Source organism: Entelurus aequoreus, linkage group LG21, assembly GCF_033978785.1.
Source record: "Entelurus aequoreus isolate RoL-2023_Sb linkage group LG21, RoL_Eaeq_v1.1, whole genome shotgun sequence".
Classification (NCBI taxonomy): Eukaryota; Metazoa; Chordata; class Actinopteri; order Syngnathiformes; family Syngnathidae; genus Entelurus; species Entelurus aequoreus.
Window position 1 is genome coordinate 30,691,705 of NC_084751.1, and position 27,959 is coordinate 30,719,663.

Here is a 27,959-nt window from a genome sequence, read left to right on the forward strand (position 1 = left end):
ACATTTATTTATAGAGCCCATAATCACAATTGTATAAAATGGCTTTACAAGCTCACAATGACATTATCGGATCTAAATCCACATCCGGGCAAGAATACATTTAAAACATATATCAATAATACCAATCCAACGGTATGAACAACACAATAAAAACACTGATATTTGTGAAAATAAACACTATTGAGAAATTGAACAATATCGATTACTCCGACCTTTGGCATTTATATACTGTCGATATTTGCGTCGTTCAGCCCGCCCCTAATGGACATTACGTCATCACCAGCGTGTTTCCCTGCCAGTGTTGTGAAGACGGAAGTGACTTCCCTCAGGCACACACCTTTTAAACTGTCGTAGGAAAACCTCTTTTGTCCAGCTATGTCCATTGCTTACAAAAACAGGTGGGATAATTTTTTAAACATTTTAAAACGTATATTCACCGAATGTCGCGAGAATTACACGCCAACTCATTCGCCTTGTAGCAGCCCGACCGCACAATAGAAATGCGGCATAGGCATAACCAAGCGCGTTCAGCGTGAAATAAGTTTTTCGTTCGTAATATCACTAAACATGTTTTACGTTTTAAACATGGATTGTCAACGAGAGCAGGGGTCATTTTCGTCCCTTTCGCTAACTCATTCCGAAACTAGCTACGCTAGCTCCCCGTTAGCATATCAGCTGATGCGTCCCAGTAAACACGAGGCTAACATTTTGGCTGACTGTGGATTTCACGTCACCCTCGTCAAGATGTCACTCCAAGCTAACTTGTTCAGACAATACGTCGTCAAATGACACTTTATCTTAACCAACACTTAATAAAACACTCGCTTTCTCTATATAGACCAGTCACATCCAAAATAGGATATTTTGTTGTATGCATTCATAGACTGTAGAGAGATTTGTTTTGAGTACAAATGGTAATGGATGAACACGATTATATGTAATAATATGGTCACGTTCCCTAAAAGAAGTATGAACAAACACAGTTTAACCTCTAAAACTTTGGACTTGAGAGACTGTCTAGTTCAGGGGTGTCAAACTCAAATACAGAGTGGGCCAAAATTTAAAACTGAACAAAGCCGCGGGCCAAGGTAAAACAAATTAACCTTTTAATAGGGACCCAAACAAGTTTTGCATCGAATATTGATGTGCCCAAGCCAGATACCTGCCATCTTTTCTTGAACACACACACACCCACACACCTTGTAGCGTTCCGGAAGAGTTAGGGCTGCAAAGGATTCTGGGTATTTGTTATGTTGTGTTACGGTGCGGATGTTCTCCCGAAATGTGTTTGTCATTCTTGTTTGGTGTGGGTTCACAGTGTGGCGTATATTTCTAAGAGTGTTAAAGTTGTTTATATGGCCACCCTCAGTGTAACCCAGAGGTGTCAAACTCAAATACAGAGTGGGGCAAAATTTAAAACTGAACAAAGCCGCGGGCCAAGGTTGAACAAATTAACCTTTTAATAGGGACCCAAACAAGTTTTTGCATTGAATATTGAACAAGCAAGGCTTATATAACTTTATAGTGACATGCGAAATCGAGTTTCAAATGATAATAATAATAATTTAAAAATATCAATGCCATATCAAATACAATTTAAATTAAAGCTGCAAGAAGGGATGGACGGGACCGACTTTGATGGCACATAAAATCCAAATCGGAGCTGTTATTAAAACTCTTTTATCAACTTTTAATCAGAAGGGTTCAATCTCTCTCCTGTGCTAGTTTGAAGCCGACACGACAAACGCACTCAGAGGAGATAATGTTTAAAAAAAGGTGACTGTTTTGACCCAACTTTTATTTTGAAGGGGGAATTGCAAACTTCCTGTTGATTTTTGCTGGGGGTTTTCAATATATGAAATGTAGGTCTAAGTGAGACCTACACATAGGTTTTTGTTTCATGTCTCTACGACATTCCTACTGGAAGTTACAGGCAGTTTTGTCTGTGTTTTCTTCCTAGGCCCAGTTTTGTCTTTTTTCTTCGTAGGGGGCGCTAGAGCGCAATTTTGAGTTTTGGGGTTTGGTTTTTTGATTAGATCGCAATTTTCGCCAGTCCTGATGTGTGTCCAGTTTGGTGAGTTTTGAAGCATGTTAAGGGGGTCAAATTACAGCTCAAAGAGGCAAAGGTGACTGTTTTTACAAAACTTTTGTTTTGAAGGGGGAATTTCCAACTTCCTGTTGATTTTTGCTGAAGGATGTCAGTGTATGAAATCTAGGTCTAAGTGAGACCTACATAGAGGTTTTTGTTTCATGTCTCTACAACATTCCTACTGGAAGTTACAAGCAGTTTTGTCTGTTTTCTTCCTAGGGGGCGCTATAGCGCGATTTTGAGTTTTGGGGCAAGATTTTTTGATTAGATCGCAATTTTCGCCAGTCCTGATGTGTGTGTCAAATTTTGTGAGTTTTGAAGCATGTTAAGGGGGTCAAATTACAGCTCAAAGACGCGGCGGTATAATAATAAAGAATACAACGCTAGAAATACAATAGGGTCCTCTGTCCCAGAGGGACATTCGGTCCCTAATAAAAATGTAATGCCTCTTTTCTATTTGCAGCCTTTTGAGGTAAATATCAACATTAACTTTTTCCACAGGCTAATAAATTTGAAAATAAAATAACAATGAATAAACCAACCATTCAGGACTTTAAACTGCTCAGTTTGCAACACACTGATCTAATCTGATGTGCCCAAGCCAGATACCTGCCATCTTTTCTTGAACACACACACACACACACACACACACACACACACACCTTGTAGCGTCCCGGAAGAGTTAGTGCTGCAAAGGATTCTGGGTATTTGTTCTGTTGTGTTTATGTTGTGTTACGGTGCGGATGTTCTCCCGAAATGTGTTTGTCATTCTTGTTTGGTGTGGGTTCACAGTGTGGCGTATATTTCTAACAGTGGTAAAGTTGTTTATATGGCCACCCTCTGTGTAACCTGTATCGCTGTTGATCAAGTATGCCTTGCATTCACTTGTGTGTGCGTGAAGAAGCCGCATATATTATGTGACTGGGCCAGCACTCGTTAGACCGGATGAAAAGCGGACGTGACGATTTTCGGGAGGGGCACTGAAATTTGTGAGTCTCCCGGGAGGGTTGGCAAGTATGAGAATTAGCTGTGAATGCAGTGTTACCTCGGCACCGCCGCTGTATATAATCGGCGGGCCAGCTCTAGTGTTAATTTGATATCGCCTCAAGGGCCAAGTGAAATTACACGGCGGGCCAAATTTGGCCCGCGGGCCAGAGTTGGACACCCATGGTCTAGTTAGTATGTGCTAGTAAATGTACATGGATCTAGTTGGTATCAAAGTACAATATATTGCCTAAAGTATTTGGCCACCCATCCAAATGATCAGAATCAGGTGTCCTAATCACTTGGCCTGGCCACAGGTGTATAAAATCAAGCATTTAGGCATGGAGACGGTTTCTACAAACATTTGTGAAAGAATGGGCCGCTTTTTTTGATTGATTTATTGATTGGAACTTTTATTAGTAGATTGCACAGTACGGTACATATTCCGTACAATTGACCACTAAATGGTAACACCCGAATAAGTTTTTCAACTTGTTTAAGTCGGGGTCCACGTTAATCAATTCATGGTACAAATATATACTATCAGCATAATACAGTCATCACACAAGTTAATCATCAGAGTATACACATTGAATTATTTACATTATTTACAATCCGGGGGGTGGGATGTGGAGGGGGTTGGGGCGGGGGGGGTTAGGTTTGGTTGATATCTGCACTTCAGTCAACAATTATATCATCTGAGAAATGGACATTGAAACAGTGTAGATCTCACTTCGTAGGATATGTACAGCGAGCAGTAAACATAGTGAGCTCAGAAAGCATAAGAACAAGTATATACATTTGATTATCTACAATCGGGGAGGTGGCATGTGGTGGGGGGAGGGTGTTAGTCAAGGGTTGAAGTTGCCTGGAGGTGTTCTTTTAGTGCGGTTTTCAAGGAGGATAGAGATGCACTTTCTTTTACACCTCTGTTGGGAGTGCATTCCATATTGATGTGGCATAGAAGGAGAATGAGTTAATACCTTTGTTAGATCGGAATCTGGGTTTAACGTGGTTTGTGGAGCTCCCCCTGGTGTTGTGGTTATGGCGGTCATTTACATTATGGAAGTAGTTTGACATGTACTTCGGTATCAGGGAGGTGTAGCGAATTTTATAGACTAGGCTCTCAGGAGCTCAGTGATTTCCAGCGTGGAACTGTCATAGAATTCCAGCTGTGCAACAAATCCGGTCGTGAAATTTCCTCTCTCCTAAATATTCCAAAATCAACTGTTGGCTTTATTATAAGAAAATGGAAGAGTTTGGGAACAACAGCAACTCAGCCACAAAGTGGTAGGCCACGTAAACTGACAGAGAGGGTTCAGCGGAGGCTGAAGCGCATAGTGCAAAGAGGTCGCTGACTTTCTGCACAGTCAGTTGCTACAGAGCTCCAAACTTTTTGTGTGACCTTCCAATTAGCCCAGGTACAGTATGCAGAGAGCTTCATGGAATGGGTTTCCATGGCCGAGCAGCTGCATCTAAGCCATACATCACCAAGTCCAATGCAAAGCTTCGGATGCAGTGGTGTAAAGCACGTCGCCACTGGACTCTAGAGCAGTGGAGACGCCTTTTCTGGAGTGATGAATCAGACTTTTCCATCTGGCAATCTGATGGACAAAGCTGGGTTTGGAGGTTGCCAGGAGAACGCTACATTTCGGACTGCATTGTGCCGAGTGTGAAATTTGGTAGAAGAGGAATTATGGTGTGGGGTTGTTTTTCTGGAGTTGGGATTGGCCCCTTAGTTCCAGTGAAAGGAACTTTGAATGCTCCAGGATACCAAAACATTTTGGACAATTCCATGCTCCAAACCTTGTGGGAACAGTTTGGAGCGGGCCCCTTCCTCTTCCAACATGACTGTGCACCAGTGCACAAAGCAAGGTCCATAAAGACATGGATGACAGAGTCTGGTGTGGATGAACTTGACTGGCCTGCACAGAGTCCTGACCTGAACCCGATAGAACACCTTTGGGATGAATTAGAACGGAGATTGGCCTTCTCGACCAACATCAGTGTGTGACCACACCAATGCGCTTTTGGAAGAATTGTCAAATTCCTCTAAACACACTTCGCAACCTTGTGGACAGACTTCCCAGAAGAGTTGAAGCTGTAATAGCTGCACAAGGTGGACTGACATCATATTGAACCCTATGGGTTAGGAATGGGATGGCACTTCAAGTTCATATGTGAGTGGCAGGTGGCCAAATACTTTTGGCAATATAGTGTAAGTCCCACTTGAATGGTTACTGTAGATTTGTAATTGTGAATGTATTTGCCAGCCCCTCCAGGATTTTGCAGGCTTTTTAAGCGATTGTTGCTGCCTAAAATGCCTGAATTTGCATAAGCGTTTCCAAAAAGTTGCAACAAAAGGTGATTTATCTTTACAACGAATATTGCCTTGACTTTTGTTTAAAAATATTAATCAGATGAAAACTGTGGGAGAAGAAGATGTTAGCATGCTAACGTCAACATGTTTGCATACTAACACCTAGTTATGTTATGCAGGCTAAATAGCATGTGCCACAAACTAAGTTATATGACTTTATAGTAAACGGTTGCAATCAATCAATCAATCAATCAATGTTTATTTATATAGCCCTAAATCACTAGTGTCTCAAAGGGCTGTACAAGCCACAACGACATCCTCGGTGTCGAGTGGGTCTGATATAATATTGTGAAAGTCCAACACATCAGCGAAAGTCCAGTCCATGGTGGGGCCAGCGGGAACCATCCTGAGTGGAGACGGGTCAGCAGCGTAGAGATGTCCCCATCTGATGGACAGGCTAGCGGTCCACCCCGGAGCAGAGTAGAAAAGAAAAGAAAAGAAACGGCAGATCAACTGGTCTAAAAAGGGAGTCTATTTAAAGGCTAGAGTATACAAATGAGTTTTAAGATGAGACTTAAATGCTTCTACTGAGGTAGCATCTCTAACTTTTACCGGGAGGGCATTCCATAGTATTGGAGCCCGAATAGAAAACGCTCTATAGCCCGCAGACTTTTTTTGGGCTCTGGGAATCACTAATAAGCCGGAGTTCTTTGAACGCAGATTTCTTGCCGGGACATATGGTACAATACAATCGTCAAGATAGGCAGGAGCTTGACCGTGTAGTATTTTATACGTAAGTAGTAAAACCTTAAAGTCGCATCTTAGGTGCACAGGAAGCCAGTGCAAGTGAGCCAGTATAGGCGTAATATGATCAAACTTTCTTGTTTTTGTCAAAAGTCTAGCAGCCGCATTTTGTACCAACTGTAATCTTTTAATGCTAGACATAGGGAGGCCCGAAAATAATACGTTACAGTAATCGAGACGAGATGTAACGAACGCATGGATAATGATCTCAGCATCGCTTGTGGACAAAATGGAACGAATTTTAGCGATATTACGGAGATGAAAGAAGGCCGTTTTAGTAACACTCTTAATGTGTGACTCAAACGAGAGAGTTGGGTCGAAGATAATACCCAGATTCTTTACCAAGTCGCCTTGTTTAATTGTTTGGTTGTCAAATGTTAAGGTGGTATTATTAAATAGATGTTGGTGTTGAGCAGGACCGATAATCAGCATTTCCGTTTTCTTAGCGTTGAGTTGCAAAAAGTTAGCGGACATCCATTGTTTAATTTCATTAAGACACGCCTCCAGCTGACTACAATCCGGCGTGTTGGTCAGCTTTAGGGGCATGTAGAGTTGGGTGTCATCAGCATAACAGTGAAAGCTAACACCGTATTTGCGTATAATGTCACCTAGCGGCAGCATGTAAATACTAAAGAGTGCAGGGCCAAGAACTGAACCCTGGGGAACTCCGCACGTTACCTTAACATAGTCCGAGGTCACATTGTTATGGGAGACACACTGCATCCTGTCAGTAAGATAAGAGTTAAACCAAGACAAGGCTAAGTCTGACATCCCAATACGCGTTTTGATACGCTCTAATAAAATATTATGATCAACAGTATCGAAAGCGGCGCTAAGATCAAGAAGCAGCAACATAGATGAAGCATCAGAATCCATCGTCAGCAATAGATCATTAGTCATTTTTGCGAGGGCTGTCTCCGTAGAGTGATTTGCCCTGAAACCGGATTGAAAAGGTTCACAGAGATTGTTAGTCACTAAGTGTTCATTTAGCTGCTGTGCGACAATTTTTTCGAGAATTTTCGAGATAAACGGTAGGTGGGACACCGGCCGGTAGTTCACCATGAGGTCAGGATCGAGGTTAGGTCTTTTGAGTAGAGGATGAATAACCGCTTTTTTGAATGCTAGAGGAACAGTACCAGAGGAAAGTGATAGGTTTATAATATTTAACACTGATGGACCTAATAAAACAAAAAGCTCCTTGATAAGTTTCCCAGGAATTGGGTCAAGTAAACATGTTGTTTGTTTTGTCCCATTTACACATTTTAACAATTCCTCCAATGTTATTTCATCAAAGAGAGAGAAACTATTTTGGAGGGCAATGTCCGTCGTATATACAGTCATATTTGTGTTAATAGAACCCAGTTGTGGCTGGGATGCATTGTCTTTAATCTCTTTTCTGATGAGTTCAATTTTCTTATTAAAGAAATTCATAAAGTCATCTGCTGAGTGGGTGGAGCTACTGGGAGGAGTCCCTTGTTGGGTTAGCGATGCTACTGTACTAAACAAAAATTTAGGATCATTTTTGTTGAGGTGGATGAGATTTGAGTAATATTTAGCTTTAGCTGAGGTAAGCATGCGTTTATAAGTTATTAAACTATCACTCCATGCTTGATGGAAAACCTCAAGTTTAGTCGCACGCCATTTGCGTTCCAGCTTTCTACATGATAATTTCTGGGCTTTAGTTTCTTCTGTAAACCATGGGGTACGCCTTTTAGGGGCCCTTTTTAGCTTTAGCGGTGCTACAATATCAATGGTGTCGCGCAGGGCGTCGTTAAAGTTGTTAGTGAGGTTATCAATAGAGCCCACATAATTTGGGAAAGGTGCCATTACTGAAGGCAGTAGGTCAGTAAGAGTCGTCGTTGTGGCAGTATTAATGTTGCGGCTGCTATAGTAGTTATTATTATTATTATTAGTTTGTTGACAATGAGTCCGAACTTCGAATTTTATAAGGTAATGATCGGACATTACTTTAGTGTACGGGAGTATCGTAACTTTAGAGGTGGTGACACCCCTGACAAGCACTAGATCTATCGTATTACCGTTGCGATGCGTGGGTTCATTTATTATTTGTGTAAGACCACAGCTATCAATTATAGTCTGGAGCGCCACGCATGGAGGGTCCGATGGGGTATTCATATGGATGTTAAAGTCTCCCATTATGATTATATTGTCGGCGTGCGTCACTAGATCAGCAACGAACTCTGAAAATTCATTGATAAAGTCCGAATAGGGCCCAGGGGGGCGGTAGATGACAGCCAGGTGGAGAGGCAGCGGTGTGACAAACCTCATAGTGAGCACCTCAAACGAGTTATATTTATTATTTAGGTCCGAGGTAAGGCTAAAGTTTTTGTTGTATATTAGTGCAACACCCCCACCCCTTTTAATGGGGCGGGCAATATGCGTTCCCGCATAGCCAGGAGGAGACGCCTCACCCAGCGCAAAAAATTCGTCTGGTTTGAGCCAGGTCTCGGCTAAACCAATGACATCAAGATTGTTGTCTCTGATGACTTCATTAACTAATAACGTTTTGGAAGACAATGACCTTATGTTTAAAAAGCCCATATTATAGGTAGTGGGCTGTTTTGAGGAGTTTTTGTTGAAAGTATCCGTAGTAGCAATATTAATAATGTTACGTTTATTATGCATAGTGCACTTTAAATAATTTCGACCATATCTAGGAATTGATATGACAGGAATTTTTAGATTGTTTGCCACCTCAGTAAAATGCATGTCCACCTCTGACGCAGAAAAAACATTATGTGAGTTGTATATTATTCTAGAAGAATTGCTATGTGTGCAGGGATTATCCAGCCTGGCGCTGGCTAGTTCTAGCTTAACAGACTCCTTATTAGCGCTTCTTTGTGGATTAGCATTTAGCTTTTTCGTTAGCCCCGCTAACAACAAAGCATTTAGCTTTGTTGTTAGCCCCGCCCGACACCCCCGCTTCTGCTTCCGAGCGCACCGCTTACGTCTCTTTCGCTGACCGTCTCCGCTGGTATTCGACGCCGCTGTTTCAAAGGCCACTGCTGGATGTAGCTCGCGAAGAATTCCCAAGCTAGCGAGTAGGTCCATCGTACACGCATCTATCAGCCCAAAATGGCCCGATCTCTCCACATCCAGAATTGTAAGTCGGTCGTAAGTGATCACGGAGTGAACACGCTGTGAGCCAGCCATGAAATTGACTGAATTGAGGGGTATTTTTGCCCTCACTTCCAGGAGCGCTCGCACGAAGCCGCTGCTCTGAAGCGCAGCCATCTTGGATCCTCTTGAATCTTGAATCCAATGCAATCCAATGCAATCCAATGAATCCAATGCAATCCAATCCAATGCAAATGCAAAATTAGCTAAAAAGTTTAGCATGTTAATGTTAGCATGCTAACCTTAGCATTTTAACACTTCACATGTGTAACATACTAAGTTAATGACTCTGGGGTAAATGGTTGTAAAATCAGCTAAAAAAGTTTGCATGCTAACAGTTAGCATGTGTCACAAACTAAGTTATATGGCTGTGGAATTAGAGAAAAAAGTGTCAAATTAGCTTAAAAAGTTAGCCTGCTACTGTTAGCGTGCTAGCAATAGCATGCTAGTACTTAAATACAGAGAACAAGGAGCATTTTGTCTTTGGAAGCGTTCAAATCCGTTGAAAATTGGGATTTACGTAGAAGTTTGTATATTACCCATTCATTTTCAATAGGGGGAAATTCCTGGAAAATCCAGATGATCAGGAAATTTTGGGAACAAAAAACATGCTGGCTCGAATGTCCAGGGTGAGTGGAGTGTGCGAATGGTGGAACCGTTCAAATCTGTTGAGAAATGTGTTGTATGTAGAAGTGTGTATATTGCCAATTCATTTTCATTGGGGGAAAATTCCTGGTAATGTGGGAATTTTCGTGTCCAGAAAACAAGCTGCCTCAAAATTCCAGGGTGAGTGGAGTGTGTGGGTGGTGGAACAGTTTGAATCGGATAAGAAATGTGGGATATGGAGAGGTTTGTAATTGCCCATTAATTTGTTTGGGGAAAGGTTCCTTGTAATTCCTGGTAATCAGTATTGTAATCAATATTGCCTTGACGTTTGATTGTTAAAAATGTTAATGTTTTGCTGCAAAGGCAATTAATATGAGAATTGTGTTTGGGTTGCATCATTTTAACAATGCACATATTATTTTGATGAAATATTAATCACTTGAGGACTCCCATGCACAAACAGGTACACACACAACCAAACACAGACACACTAATTGAGATGCAGACAAACAAGAATGTGACTAATTTTACTAACATTTTGTACCTTTTGCTGTATATTTTAAATTGCTCACCATGTTTAGTTTGGGTACTAAGTTGCAACTGATCTGGATGTGACCGCTTCAGTATCGGTCACTTGTCGTGTCTGGTATATTTTGTGGTCAAAAGGTGCTTTGTTTGTGTTCCACCACAATGTTGCGCACAGTGCAAAACAATTTACCACCACTTTAATGCAAAACATTAGGAAACCCACTAGCACAAACTTTAGCTGTATTAATTGTTGAAAAATGTGTTTACAGTAACTACAGTCACTGTCTTGACACTTGAATGAAAAACCTTCAATGTGATTCATATCAAAACTTTTATCTTTATCTTTTATCTTATCTTTTTATCCTTTTTTCACAGGATACAGGACTTCAAAGTAGCTTTAAGTGAAGAAAACATAAACTTGAAGACACTTAGAGATCTGTGCTTTAATGGTAATTATCTACCATTGCGTGTTTTTCACAAAAAAATGTCATTGTCGATATTCTTTTGTATCTGTTCTTTTTTTCATTTTAGGAATCCCATTTGAAGGAGGCATACGGGCACTCTGCTGGAAGGTAAATAGCATTTTGTTTACTTCACTACAAAATGTATTTATATTGCTTGTATTCCGTGATGTGACTTCTTCTCGGAAGTGAAAGCCAGTGGTGTTCAACCAAGCCAAGATGGCTGTTGTACAGTAAGCAGCGCACAAACTAACGGAGTACGCAAGGAGCCTAGATGTTTTTGCAAAAAGCAGATTCAAGCAAAAAAATCAAACTATGCAATGGATTAGATTTATTTTGTGCAACTGCTTTGCACACTATTGGCATTCACTTGATGAGCTTGAAGCACACCTGTGAAGTGAAAACCATTTCAGGTGACTACTTCTTGAAACTCATCAAGAAAATGCCAAGAGTGTGCAAAAAAGTAATCGGTGCAAAGAGTGGCTATTTTCAATCTACTAGAATATAAAACATGTTTTCGGTTATGTCACCTTTTTTTGTTAAGTACATAACTCCACATGTGTTTTTTCATAGTTTTGATGCCTTCAGTGACAATCTACAAACCCCGTTTCCATATGAGTTGGGAAATTGTGTTGGATGTAAATATAAACGGAATACAATGATTTGCAAATCATTTTCAACCCATATTCAGTTGAATATGCTACAAAGACAACATATTTACATATTTGATGTTCAAACTGATAAACATTTTTTATTTTTTCAAATAATCATTAACTTTAGAATTTGATGCCAGCAACACGTGACAAAGAAGTTGGGAAAGGTGGCAATAAATACTGATAAAGTTGAGGAATGCTCATCAAACACTTATTTGGAACATCCCACAGGTGTGCAGGCTAATTGGGAACAGGTGGGTGCCAAGATTGGGTATAAAAAGAGCTTCCCAAAAAATGCTCAGTCTTTCACAAGAAAGGATGGGGTGAGGTACACCCCTTTGTCCACAACTGCGTGAGCAAATAGTCAAACAGTTTAAGAACAACGTTTCTCAAAGTGCAATTGCAAGAAATTTAGGGATTTCAACATCTACGGTCCATAATATCATCAAAAGGTTCAGAGAATCTGGAGAAATCACTCCACGTAAGCGGCATGGCCGGAAACCAACATTGAATGACCGTCACCTTGGATCTCTGACGGCACTGTATCAAAAACCGACATCAATCTCTAAAGGATATCACCACAAGGGCTCAGGAACACTTCAGGAAACCACTGTCACTAAATACAGTTTGTTGCTACATCCGTAAGTGCAAGTTAAAGCTCTACTATGCAAAGCGAAAGCCATTTATCAACAACATCCAGAAACGCCGCTGGCTTCTCTGGGCCCGAGGTCATCTAAGATGGACTGATGCAAAGTGGAAAAGTGTTCTGTGGTCTGACGAGTCCACATTTCAAATTGTTTTTGGAAATATTCGACATCGTGTCGTCCGGACCAAAGGGGAAGCGAACCATCCAGACTTTTATCGACGCAAAGTTCAAAAGCCAGCTTCTGTGATGGTGTGGGGGTGCATTAGTGCCCAAGGCATGGGTAACTTACACATCTGTGAAGGCACCATTAATGCTGAAAGGTACATACAGGTTTTGGAACAACATATGCTGCCATCTAAGCGCCGTCTTTTTCATGGACGCCCCTGCTTATTTCAGCAAGACAATGCCAAGCCACATTCAGCACGTGTTACAACAGCGTGGCTTCGTAAAAAAAGAGTGCAGGTACTTTCCTGGCCCGCCTGCAGTCCAAACCTGTCTCCCATTGAAAATGTGTGGCGCATTATGAAGCGTAAAATACGACAGCGGAGACCCCGGACTGTTGAACGACTGAAGCTCTACATAAAACAAGAATGGGAAAGAATTCCACTTTCAAAGCTTCAACAATTAGTATCCTCAGTTCCCAATCTTTTGAGTGTTGTTCAAAGAAAAGATGATGTAACACAGTGGTGAACATGCCCTTTCCCAACTACTTTGGCATTTGTTGCAGCCATGAAATTCTAAGTTAATTATTATTTGCAAAAAAAAAAAAAAAGTTTATGAGTTTGAACATCAAATATCTTGTCTTTGTAGTGCATTCAATTGAATATGGGTTGAAAATGATTTGCAAATCATTGTATTCCGTTTATATTTACATCCAACACAATTCCCCAACTCATATGGAAACGGGGTTTGTACAATGTAAATAGTCATGAAAATAAAGAAAATGCATTGATTGAGAAGGTGTGTCCAAACTTTTGGCCTGTACTGTGTGTGTGTGTGTATGTATGTACACTACCGTTCAAAAGTTTGGGGTCACATTGAAATGTCTTTATTTTTTAAGGAAAAGCACTGTACTTTTCAATGAAGATAACTTTAAACTAGTCTTAACTTTAAAGAAATACACTCTATACATTGCTAATGTGGTAAATGACTATTCTAGCTGCAAATGTCTGGTTTTTGGTGCAATATTTACATAGGTGTATAGAGGCCCATTTCCAGCAACTATCACTCCAGTGTTGTAATGGTACAATGTGTTTGCTCATTGGCTCAGAAGGCTAATTGATGATTAGAAAACCCTTGTGCAATCATGTTCACACATCTGAAAACAGTTTAGCTCGTTACAGAAGCAACAAAACTGACCTTCCTTTGAGCAGATTGAGTTTCTGGAGCATCACATTTGTGGGGTCAATTAAACGCTCAAAATGGCCAGAAAAAGAGAACTTTCATCTGAAACTCGACAGTCTATTCTTGTTCTTAGAAATGAAGGCTATTCCACAAAATTGTTTGGGTGACGACAAACTTTTGAACATTTTATATATATATATATATATATATATATATATATATATATATATATATATATATATATATATATATATATATATATATATATATATATATATTACCAAATAACCGCCCATGTCCTAATAGCCGCCCGGGGTCTGACCCCATTTCGTGAATTAACCGCCTCTTCCTAATAGCCGCCTATGTCCAAATAGCCGCCCATGGGCTGTTATTTGCATAATTTAGATTAAAATCCTACTGGGGTTGCGTTTGCTGCAGTATTATTGTTTTGATGGTTTTATAGAGTACTTGGTACCATAATTTTATTTTTCCTGTATGCTGCTTTATTTAAAACTTGGAGTACTGTAGCCTTTATTTTATTTAAGTGACAGTATTATTGTTCTGTTTTGATGGTGGGTTTTATACTCGAGTATTTGGTACCATAATTTTATTTTTCCCGGTAGGCTGCTTTATTTAAAAAGTTTATTTATTTTTAGTATTGGTATTCTATTTGACAATTGTTGCACTACTGCCTTGTTGATCTCTTGTCTTTTGATAGCCTACCTCATGTTGATCCCTTGTTTTTTTGTTTGTATGTTTACAATAACTTTTACATTTAAAGTTTTTTGTATGAAAAAAAAATACTGGACAGTAACCATTGTAACCAAATAATGGCCTGGTGCAGGCTGGTGCAAAAATAAATAAAAGCCTTGTGCAAATAACCGCCTGCTTCTTTTAAACGCCTGTCTCCAAAATCGATTTTGTGAAATAAACGCCCGGGCTACTATTTGGTAATATACGGTTTGTGTGTATATATGGTGTGTGTGTGTGTGTGTGTGTGTGTGTGTGTATATATATATATATATATATATATATATATATATATATATATATGAATTAATTTATTTTAATCTTGTTTTTGATATGTTTTTCACTCATGGTTATATTACAATCTTTTTTTTAGATCCTTCTTAATTACCTTCCTCTTGATCAGATGAGATGGTCATCTTTCCTCGAAAAAGAAAGGTAAGTAGACACATTTCAAGCTTGATTCTACTGCATGTGTGTACATTCAATGGACAACCACAAAACTAGTTATTGCCAGTCAGCGTAGTTGATAAAGGTAACTAATGTTGTAAGCAAAGTTACATAAGATAATTGGCTACTGTGTCACATGCTGTACAGTGCTGTAAACTTGTTGTCATAGGTTTACATGAACTCATCCTGGAAATAATTGTCATATTGATTTTGGGTCCTTAATAATTAATGTAATAATTAAAGAGAGTGGAAAGGTTATTTTTAGGTACATTTTCAAATATTTATCTCTAATGCATTTTTTTTAATCAACATGTGACCTGTGTAACGGCATTCAATACGTTTCCATTCTGGTCAATGTTTTGTTTCCACTGCCAGTGGATGCCCTGCGCGCTGCACCAGTCCGAAAGCCCTCCGCCAAATACATACAGAGCTTCTATTTTTGCACGGCAGATCAATTCAGCAAAAATCAGCTTGTGTGGGACAAGAAGTCATGCACGAACACAAAATAAATGATCTGGTATGCTTTCAAAATACTCTGTGTTTAAGGCAGATTGTGTTTTACACCTTGAAACACCTAGTGGGCGGGGACGGACCATATGTCAACTTGTGGAAGGTTATCAGAAGTAAATTCACCCCTTTGACACAAATGGATGAGGAAATGCTGTTCCTGGAGTTCCCAAAATCATATAATCATGTTACAAGCATAACCTGGACAGTTATTTAGTTAGTGGGACAGCGTGGCGAAGTTGGTAGAGTGGCCGTGCCAGCAATCGGAGGGTTGCTGGTTACTGGGGTTCAATCCCCGCCTTCTACCATCCTAGTCACGTCTGTTGTGTCCTTGGGCAAGACACTTCACCCTTTGCCCCTGATGGCTGCTGGTTAGCGCCTTGCATGGCAGCTCCCGCCATCAGTGTGTGAATGTGTGTGTGAATGGGTGAATGTGGAAATACTGTCAAAAGCGCTTTGAGTACCTTGAAGGTAGAAAAGCGCTATACAAGTATAACCCATTTATCATTTATTTATTTATTTGAGGTGCCTGTGTGAAATACAACCTGACACAGGGCGGCAGAAGCAGGGGAGTAGTTAGTGGGAGTTAAATAAGAAGTGTGTGTACAAAGCTCGCCAGGGATGTTGTTACAGCTGTGTTGTTTTTTTTCACACATAGTAATAGTCGTTCTGCAAGGCAAAACTATGGTATTTTCCATAGGTTTAAACAGAGCCCTTACAAACATCCGCTGTAGGGTATTGACTTACAGCAAAGCACGGACGCTTTCCGCTGCGTTTTCGTTCAGCAGCCATTACATATATTGTGGAAATCCTGGAAAGAAAGTCCTATACAGTACATCCGTTAAGTATTCACAGTGCCTCACTTTTCCACATGTTTTGTTACAGCCTCACTCCAAAATGGAATACATTCATTTTTGTCCTCAAAATTCTACAGACAATATACCCCATAGCGACAATGTAAAACATTTTTTTATTTTACAAATTTATTAGAAATAAAACACAAAAATCACATGTACAAAGGTCTTTACAGCTCTTGCTCAATACGTGGTTGATATAACTTCGGCAGCAATTAAGTCAAGTCTTTTTGAATACGATGCCACAAGATTGGCACACCTATCTTTGGGCAGTTTCGCCCATTCCTTTTTGCAGCACCTCTCAAGTGCTATCAGGTTGGATGAGAAGCGTTGGTTTGCGTTCAGGATTTCACTGTACATGTTGTCAGTACACTACTTCCTTGTTATGCTTTTCAACCTTTCTTAAACCTTTGTTTTGTCACAGGGAGGTGTATTCCCAGTTCCTGAAAGAAATGATCATCCAGCCTGGCATCGCCAAAGCCAACCTGGGCCTGTCCAGAGAAGATGTAACTATGGAAGATCATGTGAGTCAAGTTGACTTTTTTTGCAACCTTTATTGACCAATGCATCAGTTATAAATATTAAACTAACCACTGCTGTGATTTTATAATACATCAAATAATCCTGTTAGATGAATGATTTAACTACAATGTTTCAGAAGTTTTTACTGCTACAATTTAAAATAATTACTATCACATGTTTTCAATAAATTATTTACTTTCTTGAAAACAAATATTTGTTACATAAAAACAAAAAACAAGTTACCAGATAATGCTCAGTAGGTAGCTAAACAAACAATTATACATTTCCTGTAGCAGTGGCTCATGTCTCGGTCCCTAACGACTACTTGTTCCTGTTTTGGTTTTTCAGCCTCTAAATCCCAATCCAGACAGCAGGTGGAATACTTACTTCAAAGACAATGAAATTCTACTTCAAATTGATAAAGATGTAAGGTGGGGAAATGTTTCTGTTTTAGGAAAATATTTATATATATTATTTTCCCCCTTTTTCAGGAATCACTCGTGATGTAAAAATACAGAATGGAAAAACTTGCTTTGAAAGGTTATTTGATGAATGTTTAAATTTTCCAGGAGGCTGTATCCAGACATGGCCTTTTTTCAGCGTCCTACCGACTACCCTTGCCAACTTATCTTAGACCCTCAGAATGATTATGAAACGCTGCGTCGGCGAGTGGAGCAAACCACCCTGAAAGCACAAACTGTTAATCGGAACCGCAGTGGAGTAACCAACGTACGTTTGAATGTCTTCTTTTATGAAAACTTTTGAGAATAATAATTGTTTTATACAACATTGGGACAGTGAAAGGTGGGGGTATGGGGGTCGGAATGTGTATATGTATACGGGGGAAACACTTGTATTTCATCCCCAGGTTGCTTCAGTAAGTTTACCGTCTTACAAAGATTTAAAAGTGCAGAATCTTAATGATCGGTTTACTCTAACAAGGAGAGACAAAATTTAAAAAACAAAAAACATTAAATAGGTTATACATTATTTTGTATTTTATTAAGGAGCCCAGTGGTGCCAAACCTTTCCACTACGTAGAGGCCCAGGACCCATCCAAGTATTAACACTGAACTAGTAATTTTACTCTTAATTTTAATTGTATTCAATAATCATATCTAACCTACTTATAGTTTACAACCTTGTCAAATGATATGAAACTGTGTGTTAATGTCAAAGATTATTTATTTAACACACAAACCTTAGGCTTTGGTCAGGCCGATTAGAAAACTAAGTACTAACCAAATATACTGATTAAAAGGGATTCATTAATGATGAAAAACACATTAACATACAAATAATAAATATGATTCCTAACTAAACTGTCAATAAAATTAAAGTGCAAATGAACTACAACTTCATTACTTTATCAATTTAACTTTAGTGATCATTTTTGCACTTAAACGTCTATATGACTTTAGCTCCAGACTTCTACTGTGTGTTTAAGATTGTCAGTACTTCCACAATTGGTGGAAAAGTGTATTACAACCGAGTACCGCTTTCTAGAAGGCACTCAAAGCCCAACAATGGGCCTAGGCCCTATGGTTTAAAAGCACTGCTCTAAAACACATAACAGGCCTGTGCTACAAAATATTACATTTAATTTAATGATTGCTCAGTGATGATGCCACAACTGTCTTTTAAGTTACTTTTTTTTTTTCAGGTCAGCTCCCCTGGAAAGGCTTTGAAACTGTATCCATCTAATGAATATGAGGTGTTGCCCAGTGGCAGCGAAGCACATTGGGAGGTGGTGGAGCGCATCCTTTTTATCTACGCCAAACTCAACCCTGGGATTGCGTATGTCCAAGGCATGAATGAAGTAGTTGGTCCAATTTATTATACCTTCGCCACAGACCCAAACAGTCAGTGGAAAGGTAAATGCCTTGCTTTTTGCTTCTGTTAACATTTTAGGTACATTATCTGTTAGAACATACAATGATAAAAATGTTTAAAATATTAATTTTCACTGACGATAAATGTGTAACTGTATTTTGCAGAGCACGCAGAGTCAGATACATTCTTCTGTTTCACCAATCTAATGTCGGAGAACAGAGATAATTTCATCAAAAGCTTGGATGACTCGCAGTGTGGCATAACGTACAAAATGGAGAGTGTGTACTCTATGCTCAAAGAGAAAGATCTGGAGCTCCATCACAAGCTGGTAAGAACAAGCTTTGTCAGTCCAGTAGTGCGTTCTTCTAGAGCAGGGGTTGGCCAGCCTTTCCCCCCATTTTTTAGCTTGTTTTGCCGGAATACTAACATTTTTAACAACATTTTTGTCTACAACAGTCCTTTTGTGTTGAAACTCAAAAACAATCTTGTTCATTTGCATTTTGTATTTCAATATGCAATATTTCTGGTGTAACATGTTATTGTAGTGATTTTACATTTTTAAGAGGAAAAAGATCTACACTGGGCAACCTACAGCCAATCAGAAACTTGAAAACACACCTGTATGTAAGCTATAATGCTGGGGTCAGGCTCATTACTAAACATATCAATTTAATAATCATAAAATGAAAAAAACAACCAACCAAACACACAACAGGTAAATGACCTACTGACTACTACTACTGTGGGGAAAGTTAGTCAATTGAAACAAAAGGCTTACGAATACATAGTGGTAGTTTTTATAAGCGAGGTATTGTTAACTTACCATTTACGTTTGATAATTTATTCTGTTTCACTGTTAGTAGGGTTCTTTTTAGTCCCTGCTGCCTTAACTACATTGTTAAACATGAAAAGGAAAGAGAATATTTTTCAAGCGAGGTATGACGTCTCAAACTTGGGGGGGACTCAGTGCAACATGGCGGCCACAAAAATGTCCCCCGACGTGAAAAGTAATGTTATAAAACTTGCCTATCGCGGTCACTTCTTTTGCATCACGGATACGTTTTTTTTTGCCGTATAGCAGGGCTATTCAACTACATACTGAAGAGGGCCACAGTTTTAAGAGCCCAAGTGCTCAGGGGCCCGACATAGAAGTTTGGATGTTTCGTCAGAAAGTGCCTCCTCCGCAGGTTATATTCCTTTGAGACTGCGTTTACTTAAAATTGCAAAGTAAAAAAATCTGCTTTCCCACTGCACTGTCAATACATTTATTATTCTACCCTCGCTACTCATTTCCAGCGAGTGCAGCTAGACCGTTAACAACATGAAAAAACAAAAGCTTCAGAAGTTTTGTGAGGTTTCATGTCCCTTCTTTTGAAATATTTTCCTTCATCAGTTTTATTTCTTCCGTCTTCTTCCGTTATTTAGGTTAGTAAGACTAAAAATATAAACGCAGGGTTTCCCCTAGATTGCCGCTTTATACGTGGTGGTAGGAGTGTGGCTAAGAACATCAAATATGACATGATCATTTTGATTTGCAATTATGATTTGCAATGATGTGTATATTTTTTTTTTAAATGGGTAAACAATTGTATGTATATTTAGTAACCTTTAGTAATATTAGTGTTAACAGTTATTAATAATACTATTGATAATATTAACATTAACATGTTTTTCTTATATTAGAATCACACAGGGAATTTGACATGTGCTCTCTTTGTTCAATGCAGTTTAAATTGTTGCTTATTGTACAAGGTAACACAGGCTGCACTTTATTCTGCCCTCCTTGAATGTTGCACTTTAGTTTGCCAAATATGGAAAAAGTCCTTTGAGTTAGATTTGAAAAAAATAACTTCAGGTGTTTTGTTGATATTCTTCACAAATAAGTCACTTTAAAACTAACCACACTAAAGAAAGTACATTGTATATACACATGAAGTGCCCATACATGTAGGAATCACTGTCAAGTTTTTTAGGACTTTTGTCTGCTTGCACTTGAAAAGGCTGAGAAGATTGAAGAGGACGCTTTATCAACTCAACTCCAGTAGATTTTGTAGGGTTTGTTTTACACCACATATATTACAGGAGCTTTTCAGGATAGGGTGATAACCTTAAACCAAAGAAGGATAGCATTAAATACTACTATTAATATTACATGGTATTTATCACTAGCTGTATCTAAGGACCAATAATAATAGTTACATACCAGTGGTCTCTCTGATCTTCTCTCGTTACATTTCCATTTTTGTAGTTCTATCCATTGCATTTGCATCAAATGACTTAACTCTGTACAAGTCCTTTCTTAATGTCTTATGCATGTCACGTAATTTCAAGAATCAAACACATCAAACAATCATATTTGTATCAACACCATAAAGAAAAATACACAATTTCATCATCATTGGCATTGGTTTCCCAAATTTTGGCCGAACAATCATGTTAGATTAATAATATAATTTGGAATAAACTGAAAAAAAGCAATGCCATTATGCAGGTTGAAAGGTGAGCTCTGATGATGCGAGCTTAATGTTAACGTACAATGGACTTGCTCTTATACAAGCTAACTCAAATTAGCATGGCCAATCGCAGGGCACAGATAGACAATCATTCACATTAACATTCATTTGTTGTCTCCAATGAATCGATATTTTTTGGATGTTGGAGGAAATTGGAGTTTACGCATATAGTAATTAGAAAACATTCACAGCAAACATTGCACTCAGTGAATGTGGCTCAACAAAATTAAACTCAAGGTGTAGCGTTATCGCTCTCTACTGGTCAAATTTAGCGCTACGTGTATCAAAATGAGCTTTGATTGCCAGAGTTACTCAGACAAAAAACAACCACGAATACAAAAGACATCACAAAGTCAGTAATTTCAATACAAAACCAAACTAAATATATTTATGCACAATATCCACTGACAAAGAGATGACCAAGTTTTGTGATGAAGTTTACACGTGTGGATTTCTAGCGTTGTTGCTGCTTGTCTACAACATTGTGTCAGTCGCTTAAACGGTCTGACAGGAAACAATGATTCGAGCACTCGTTCGGGGCAGAACATTCATACTTTGTTGTCCAGTCGCTGTTGAAAGTCTAATTTGGGTGGGTGGGGTTCGGGGGTGCGAGCTCCGGGTACTGCGGCCTGGTGGCTCAAAGTTCTCTCATATCCCTCCCTCCTATTCATGGGCTCACCACTGTGCTGTGTGTAACCCCTCCCTCCGTCTTCGGGTCAATTTTAACCCATCAGACGCCACACATTTTCACCAGTCAATAGTAGAAAAACTAGGGCTTGTTTACTTATGATCTATCACTAAAGTCCATCCATCCATTTTCTACCGCTTATCCCTTTTGGGGTTGCGGGGGTGCTGGAGCCTATCTCAGCTACAATCGGGCGGAAGGCGGGGTACACCCTGGACGCATCCTCATCGCATGGCCAACACAGATAGAGAGACAACATTCACACTCAAATTCACACACTACAGCCAATTTAGTGTAATAAATAAAAATATCATAAAATAAGAACTACATATTACAATCTGATCTTATAGTCTGGGCTGCTAAAACTTTATTCTATTTTCCATTTGCTCCTATATTTGCTGCTCTACGTGCCTTGAATTGCCACTGACGAAAAATAGTTTTTTAAAGTTTTTATCTAACTCCTAAATGTACTGTTTTCAATAATTCAAGATATTTAAATTCCTTAGAAAAATACTTTGTTAATCATAAACAATCCGGGTGCGGCCCCCGCTGCTGCTGCCCACTGCTCCTCTCACCTCCCAGGAGGTGAACAATGGGATGGGTCAAATGCAGAGGACAAATTTCACCACACCTCGTGTGTGTGTGACAATCATTGGTACTTTAACTTAACTAATGCTGTGTCAGTCTGCACACTCCACGTATGTACTGTAGATTTTAAAAGTGTTCACAAAGAGAGTACAGCCAAATGCATTGCGCTGCAAGTATATGACACATCAATATATTGAGTACGCATTGCTGGAAACTTGACAATCTTTGGTTTTTAAAAGTCCATGTTCAGGTTTACTCGTTTTCAAAATGCAGGCACCTTTTTTTCCCTGTTTTTTAGTTCAGATGTGTCCATTTTTGTATTCATGTCTTTTCTCCTTTTTCTTTGCCTACAGCTAGAACAAAATATCAAACCTCAGTACTTCACCTTCCGCTGGCTAACCCTTTTGTTGTCACAAGAGTTCCTCCTGCCAGATGTCATCCGCATCTGGGACACCCTGTTTTCTGACCAAGACCGTTTCCACTTCCTCATCCTGGTCTGCTGCGCCATGCTCATGTGAGACTGTCCGCCTGTTTATTCCTACCCACTTATTCTTGTTCATGTCGCCCATCCTTTTTTTTTTTACTTATTATATTTACAGACTGATCCGAGACAACCTCCTCGCAGGAGACTTCACAGTAAATATGAGATTACTGCAGGTAGGTGTGTTTTGGAAGACTTAAATTTGGTTTATTTGTCTGCATTGAGGTAATGACCCTCTAACATTGAGTTGATGTGACGCTGACCTTAAAGGGACCTAGTATGCAAAACCAACTTCTTACCGATTGGTACCTGCTTTTGTGTATTTGAGATCAGCATAAGTCCTAAAAATTTGAAGAGTTGCAAAGATATTTATAAATTAATCTTGCCTTCCTTAATAGTTCCGCCAAACGAGCCGTTTTGAATTTGCACAACCTGTAACGTTTTTCTCACCGGTGACGTCAGCGGAATATCCATGTAAGGTAGAAATTTACCCGAAGATCTTTGCGCGAATCCGCCATTTTTTATTTATGTACGAACGTTTGTAGTCCCCCCAACATCATACCCAAAGTACGACCTGAAGAAGGAAAATACTATGTTATTGGTTATATTAACCAACACAGGTCACTACACAAACCTCCAGTCCCATCTGAAGAACTAAAAAGTGCTTGACCAACTTTTACGTTTGGTGGCAATGTGCCTTCAATTGGGAAGAAGTATCTCTTTGTGTGTGCCAACCACTTCAAAGACTCCTGCTTCACAAACCTGCAGCAATAAAAAAAAAATGTTTTTCCAAAAGCGGATTTTAAAGGGGAACTGCAATTTTGGGGAAAATTGTGCAGTTTTGACAATCATTAATCATCCCTATGTAAGACAAGAACACATTACTTTCTTTTTTTTAATGCATTCTAATTCGTACAATACGGCTAGTACGAGGTGGCTAACAATTTAGTTAATGGTAGTACACTATACTGCCCTTAAAGTCTCCTAAAAACGTCCAAAAACCGCCAACAATTTACATCTTGTGACCTTAATATTAAGCAATTGTTAGCAATATTGTTATTATAAACGCTAACGCAGAAAAACATTTTTTATTGGCGCTAACTAGCTTATGCAGCTATTGACATACTGAGCTGCTGCTGCATAGCCTCTCAGTTGGTATGAGTTATACTTTATAAATCATGCTTGTCACCTGGATAGTAGAACGTTATGGCCATTAAGCGAGAAGTTAGTCAACTTTGGCATCCAATTTATACCCGGAGATGTTGAGAAAGACACAAAAAGACGCTAGTTTGCGGCACCTTTTTTTTTCCTAACCTACGTGAGGATTGATTAATTCTTCATCTAAACGCGAAGATAAACATTCCATCCGTCTGCATCCTAGTGAGAGCATACATTGTACAGTAAGTGATTGTTTTATTATGTTTGTAGTTTGTATAACTTGTTTAGCACTTAGCAATACTTCTGCATGATGCTTAGTGTTTCATTGAAGTTGGATCTGTTTAGCATACAGCTTCTAAAACTGGATTATTATTTGTCCCAAAGTAGTCTTTTTAATAGAGAATAAGTGTTATGGAAAAGTGAGTAATGTGGGGAAAACCCAGTATCATTGCGACCCAAAAAAATAGCCTAAATGTCCTCAAGTGGAATGTTTTGATGGTTGAAATCAAGTTGAACAATGTGGGAGAGGCAGCCGGAAGGAAAATAAAGGTATTTAAAAGTGTGAAAACCGGGAATTTGGGGACTTTGGAAATTTTAATTGTCTCAGATGTGTGGAATGTTAATTTCAAATAGAAGAAAATGTTCCAGAAAATATAGATGGGAATATTTCACACAAACAAAATGGTAAAACGCATGGGGGAAAAAGGTGAACAAAAAAGGGCAGAATAAAACAAAATTGATGAAAAATGGTGTAGAATACTATGTTCACAAAATGAAGGTAAATTTGATGTTAAATGTTTATTCATTCTATTCTTCATTTATTTGTACAATTATGAACCTGTACTTATGCAAACCACCGCCCAAATATGAGTCCACATATTCTGAACCTAGGCCTCCTAAGCTGTTGCAATCTTATTTTATTCATACTTGTGTTTTTGTTCGATATAAAGCTTTATATTAAGATAAAAGTGTACACAAAATACACACCTTTGCTAAAATAAGGCAAGTTTTCCAATTAGGAAATGGATGTGAAACTCTATTCTGCGTTGTTTTCTGTATGTAAGGCTATAATTATTTTCTATAAAATGGGTTTTGTGTTCATATTTTGGGTGTCTATAACGGATTCATTAGATTTGCATTATTTTTCACAGCAAAAATTGCTTCTGTTTTTGTACCGTTTGCTCTTTTTCCTAACCTTCTGGAACGAACAACAAATGAAAAACGAGGTGCCGTTGTACAAAGATGGCTGCACACTATGGCACACTTGTTAATGTGATCTGTTCCATAGACCAGTATGTTGATGAAGTGCTGGATACCTTGAAGATCTTTGATCTTCCAGAATAAACACTGGAGGACAAAGTCCGTCTGTACAGTCAAAGTGGGCTCTTACCGCAAGAGCTACGTGTTCACTGTAAAAACATAAAGCAAGCCTGTTATCAGCACTGCCTCCAACTCTAAGTCGGGCCATCAAAGTTCAAGTATCCTGCCATGCCTCGAATTTTGTGTTGTCTCTGATTAAGTCTATTATGATTAGTGTTGTTGAAGGGAAAAGCGAATTCTGATGCATTTGTGAAATACGCCGCCGTATTCTTAAAATAAGCTAAATTTGTAAATATTACATGTTATAATGAGTGTGCCTGTTACCACATTACATTTATACTGTACTTACAGCGTGTATATAAAACGATGATTGAGGTATTTGAACAGCGTTTGACTGAAATAGGAGACTAATTGGCGACCGGGTACAGGTGTGTCCCGTTTGCCAATCAAGGACAAGTGTGGGAGCCAGTACTCAGAGGACAGACAAGGGAAGTGAAACTACAAAATAAGAGTACTGGACAGGAACTAAAACACCACGCAATCGGCAAAAACAACACCATTCCAGAACAGTCACAAGAGTGTGACAGACGGGTCAAGGAGGCTATGGAAATTAGGAAGCAAGGGGCCAACACCATCAACAGAAATTAGGGTTCCTACATAGTTCTGCACACCTGCGATGCGGTTCGTCATTGGCGACGCCAGAGCAGAGAACAAATACTGTATGGCCAAGTCAGGGAACTTAATTTAGCAGGTAAATCTACTGTTAAAATGTTGGTTACTGTTCTTGAAATAGTTTCCTTTTAATTCAACCTAAAGTGTTGGTTGCACTTTATTCAAATAAGATGTGAATGCATTGGCCATTATTGTTGTTAACTTGCTTGTTTGTATCCATAATTAATTTATACCTAATTCCCTTACAAGAAATACCAGGAATTAAGGAAACTTCACCTGCAGTGTCCAATACCTAGCATTTTACAGTCACACTGGTTGATTATTTTTTTGTTAAAAAGTTACTGAATCGATTTCAACTCACTGAGTCGTATCGGTTCTAAAAGGTAAAAAATTGCGATACAAATACATGCCGTGTACGTTACACCCCTTATTGTTTGTATTTCGACAAATCATTTTTTTCCTGAAGTAAAAACTAGTGGTGGTCAACCAAGCTTAGATGGCTGTTGTAATGCAAGCAGCGCACACACTATCTGAGTACACAAGGGGCCTATATATTCCTGAAGAAAGCAAATATGAGCAAAAAATCCAACAACGCAATTAAATAGACCACTATACTTTGTCGCGTGATAAAGGATTATTCGTTGGAATTTTCCAAACATATCGAACTATTGTTGTATTCCAGACAACATTCTAAACGACAAAACAGATGAAAACTTAGAAAAGCATAGAGGTCTACAACTTCTTTGTGTGGTTGGGTCAAGGAAATTGGTATCAAAACACTACAGAGTAATCATGCATCATTTTTGCTCGGGTGAAAATGCGTTTCATGATTTAACTCTGTGTCTACAGTCCTAGTTGTTGCCTGTCCTTGCTGTTGCACGGGCCGTTGACGAGTACAAGTTTTTTCCCAATCTTTATGAAAATATAACTACAGATGCCAACAGTGTGTATGTGTTGAATGCTGCATTTACGATCGTTGCCTTTGGTAAAAGCTTAACTATTTTATTTTTTGTTCACATTTGATTTCTTTTATTTAGACTTGCCGAGTTGGTGCTTTACGGAACACTCGTAGCAAAAATGTGACCTAAGAAATACAAATAATATCAAGATAATATATAAAAAAAACACAAAACGTTAAAAGTATATCAAACTTTTAATGGAGTGGTCACTGTAAACTCATGAATTCTTCAGCTCTGCTACCTTGTACTGGAGTGCGTGGTACTTTTGTGGTCGTCTTTCATAAAGTCTTACACTCTTCCGCTATTCTTGATTACCTTTCAAAGAACTCTGAGGAAACGTTTATCCGTTTCGCGATTTAAACAGTTCGTACAGCCGAAAACAACACAAGCATAAGGCATTTTTCTTCAAGAAAGGCTAAATCGCGCCTCATACCCATTGAGAACAGACTCTGACTTGACCACAACGCGTACTCAATGAGCCGGACGTGACGTAATTTCTAATCCAAGCAATTACTGTACAGCCATGCATGAGTCAGCTAAAATCTCAAACAAATCGATACAAACCACAGGCACTTAAATGAGAAAATGCCTTTGTTTTTATCTCTCAGGATTATCCCATCTCAGATGTCCACACCATCTTGACAAAGGCCAAAGAACTGCAGGATAACTCATAACCTGTTGACTCTTCCATCTGTTGCCTCCACTCATATGTGGTGAGTGAGACGGCAGACATTGAACAAAACTTTGTCAAACGTGTTTAAGGACCTCAACTTATATGTTGGGAAAAACAGCAAATTGCCTTTTAACTGGATGTCTGGTCTGTGGAAACTGAAAAAGACAACTTGAATAATGGAACATTGTGTTGAAAAGAACCTGCGTGGCAGTGCATTTTGGAGAAAAAGCAGTCATTCTCCATTCTCTGCCATCTCCCTCTGGAGACCTGTTGTCCTCAGTCGTCAGTGTTTGCACTGGACATCTGGGGCAGCGACATTTCAATTGGTAAGTCATAAAACATTCCATAGATGTTCTAAGATTGACCTATTATTAAACGACTGCAACAGCTTGTGTAAGCATAATAAATGAAAAGTGCATGTTTG

At 39.0% G+C, this 27,959-nt stretch overlaps 1 protein-coding gene and 1 long non-coding RNA gene across 3 annotated transcripts in view; one reads left to right on the forward strand and one right to left on the reverse strand.

The window, feature by feature from the left end:
• The window catches only part of LOC133638601 (uncharacterized), a 53,316-nt gene extending 32,569 nt beyond the window's left edge, over positions 1–20,747 (reverse strand). Inside the window, exon 1 of the long non-coding RNA XR_009823659.1 lies at positions 20,690–20,747. This is a non-coding gene — a long non-coding RNA (uncharacterized LOC133638601). The remainder of the gene's footprint in view (positions 1–20,689) is intronic.
• Positions 264–27,959, forward strand: tbc1d13 (TBC1 domain family, member 13). Of its 2 annotated transcripts, XM_062031388.1 has the most exons (13): positions 264–398; positions 10,845–10,918; positions 11,001–11,041; positions 14,697–14,758; positions 16,556–16,655; positions 17,002–17,084; positions 17,223–17,382; positions 18,317–18,527; positions 18,651–18,814; positions 22,626–22,786; positions 22,872–22,929; positions 27,471–27,575; positions 27,654–27,959. In XM_062031388.1, the coding sequence occupies exons 1-12, from the start codon at positions 376–378 to the stop codon at positions 27,534–27,536; spliced, it is 1,203 nt and encodes a 400-aa protein (XP_061887372.1). In that variant the 5' UTR covers positions 264–375; the 3' UTR covers positions 27,537–27,575; positions 27,654–27,959. The 2 variants fall into 2 exon arrangements, with proteins under 2 accessions (XP_061887372.1, XP_061887371.1); XM_062031387.1 differs by having other exon boundaries at positions 27,471–27,959.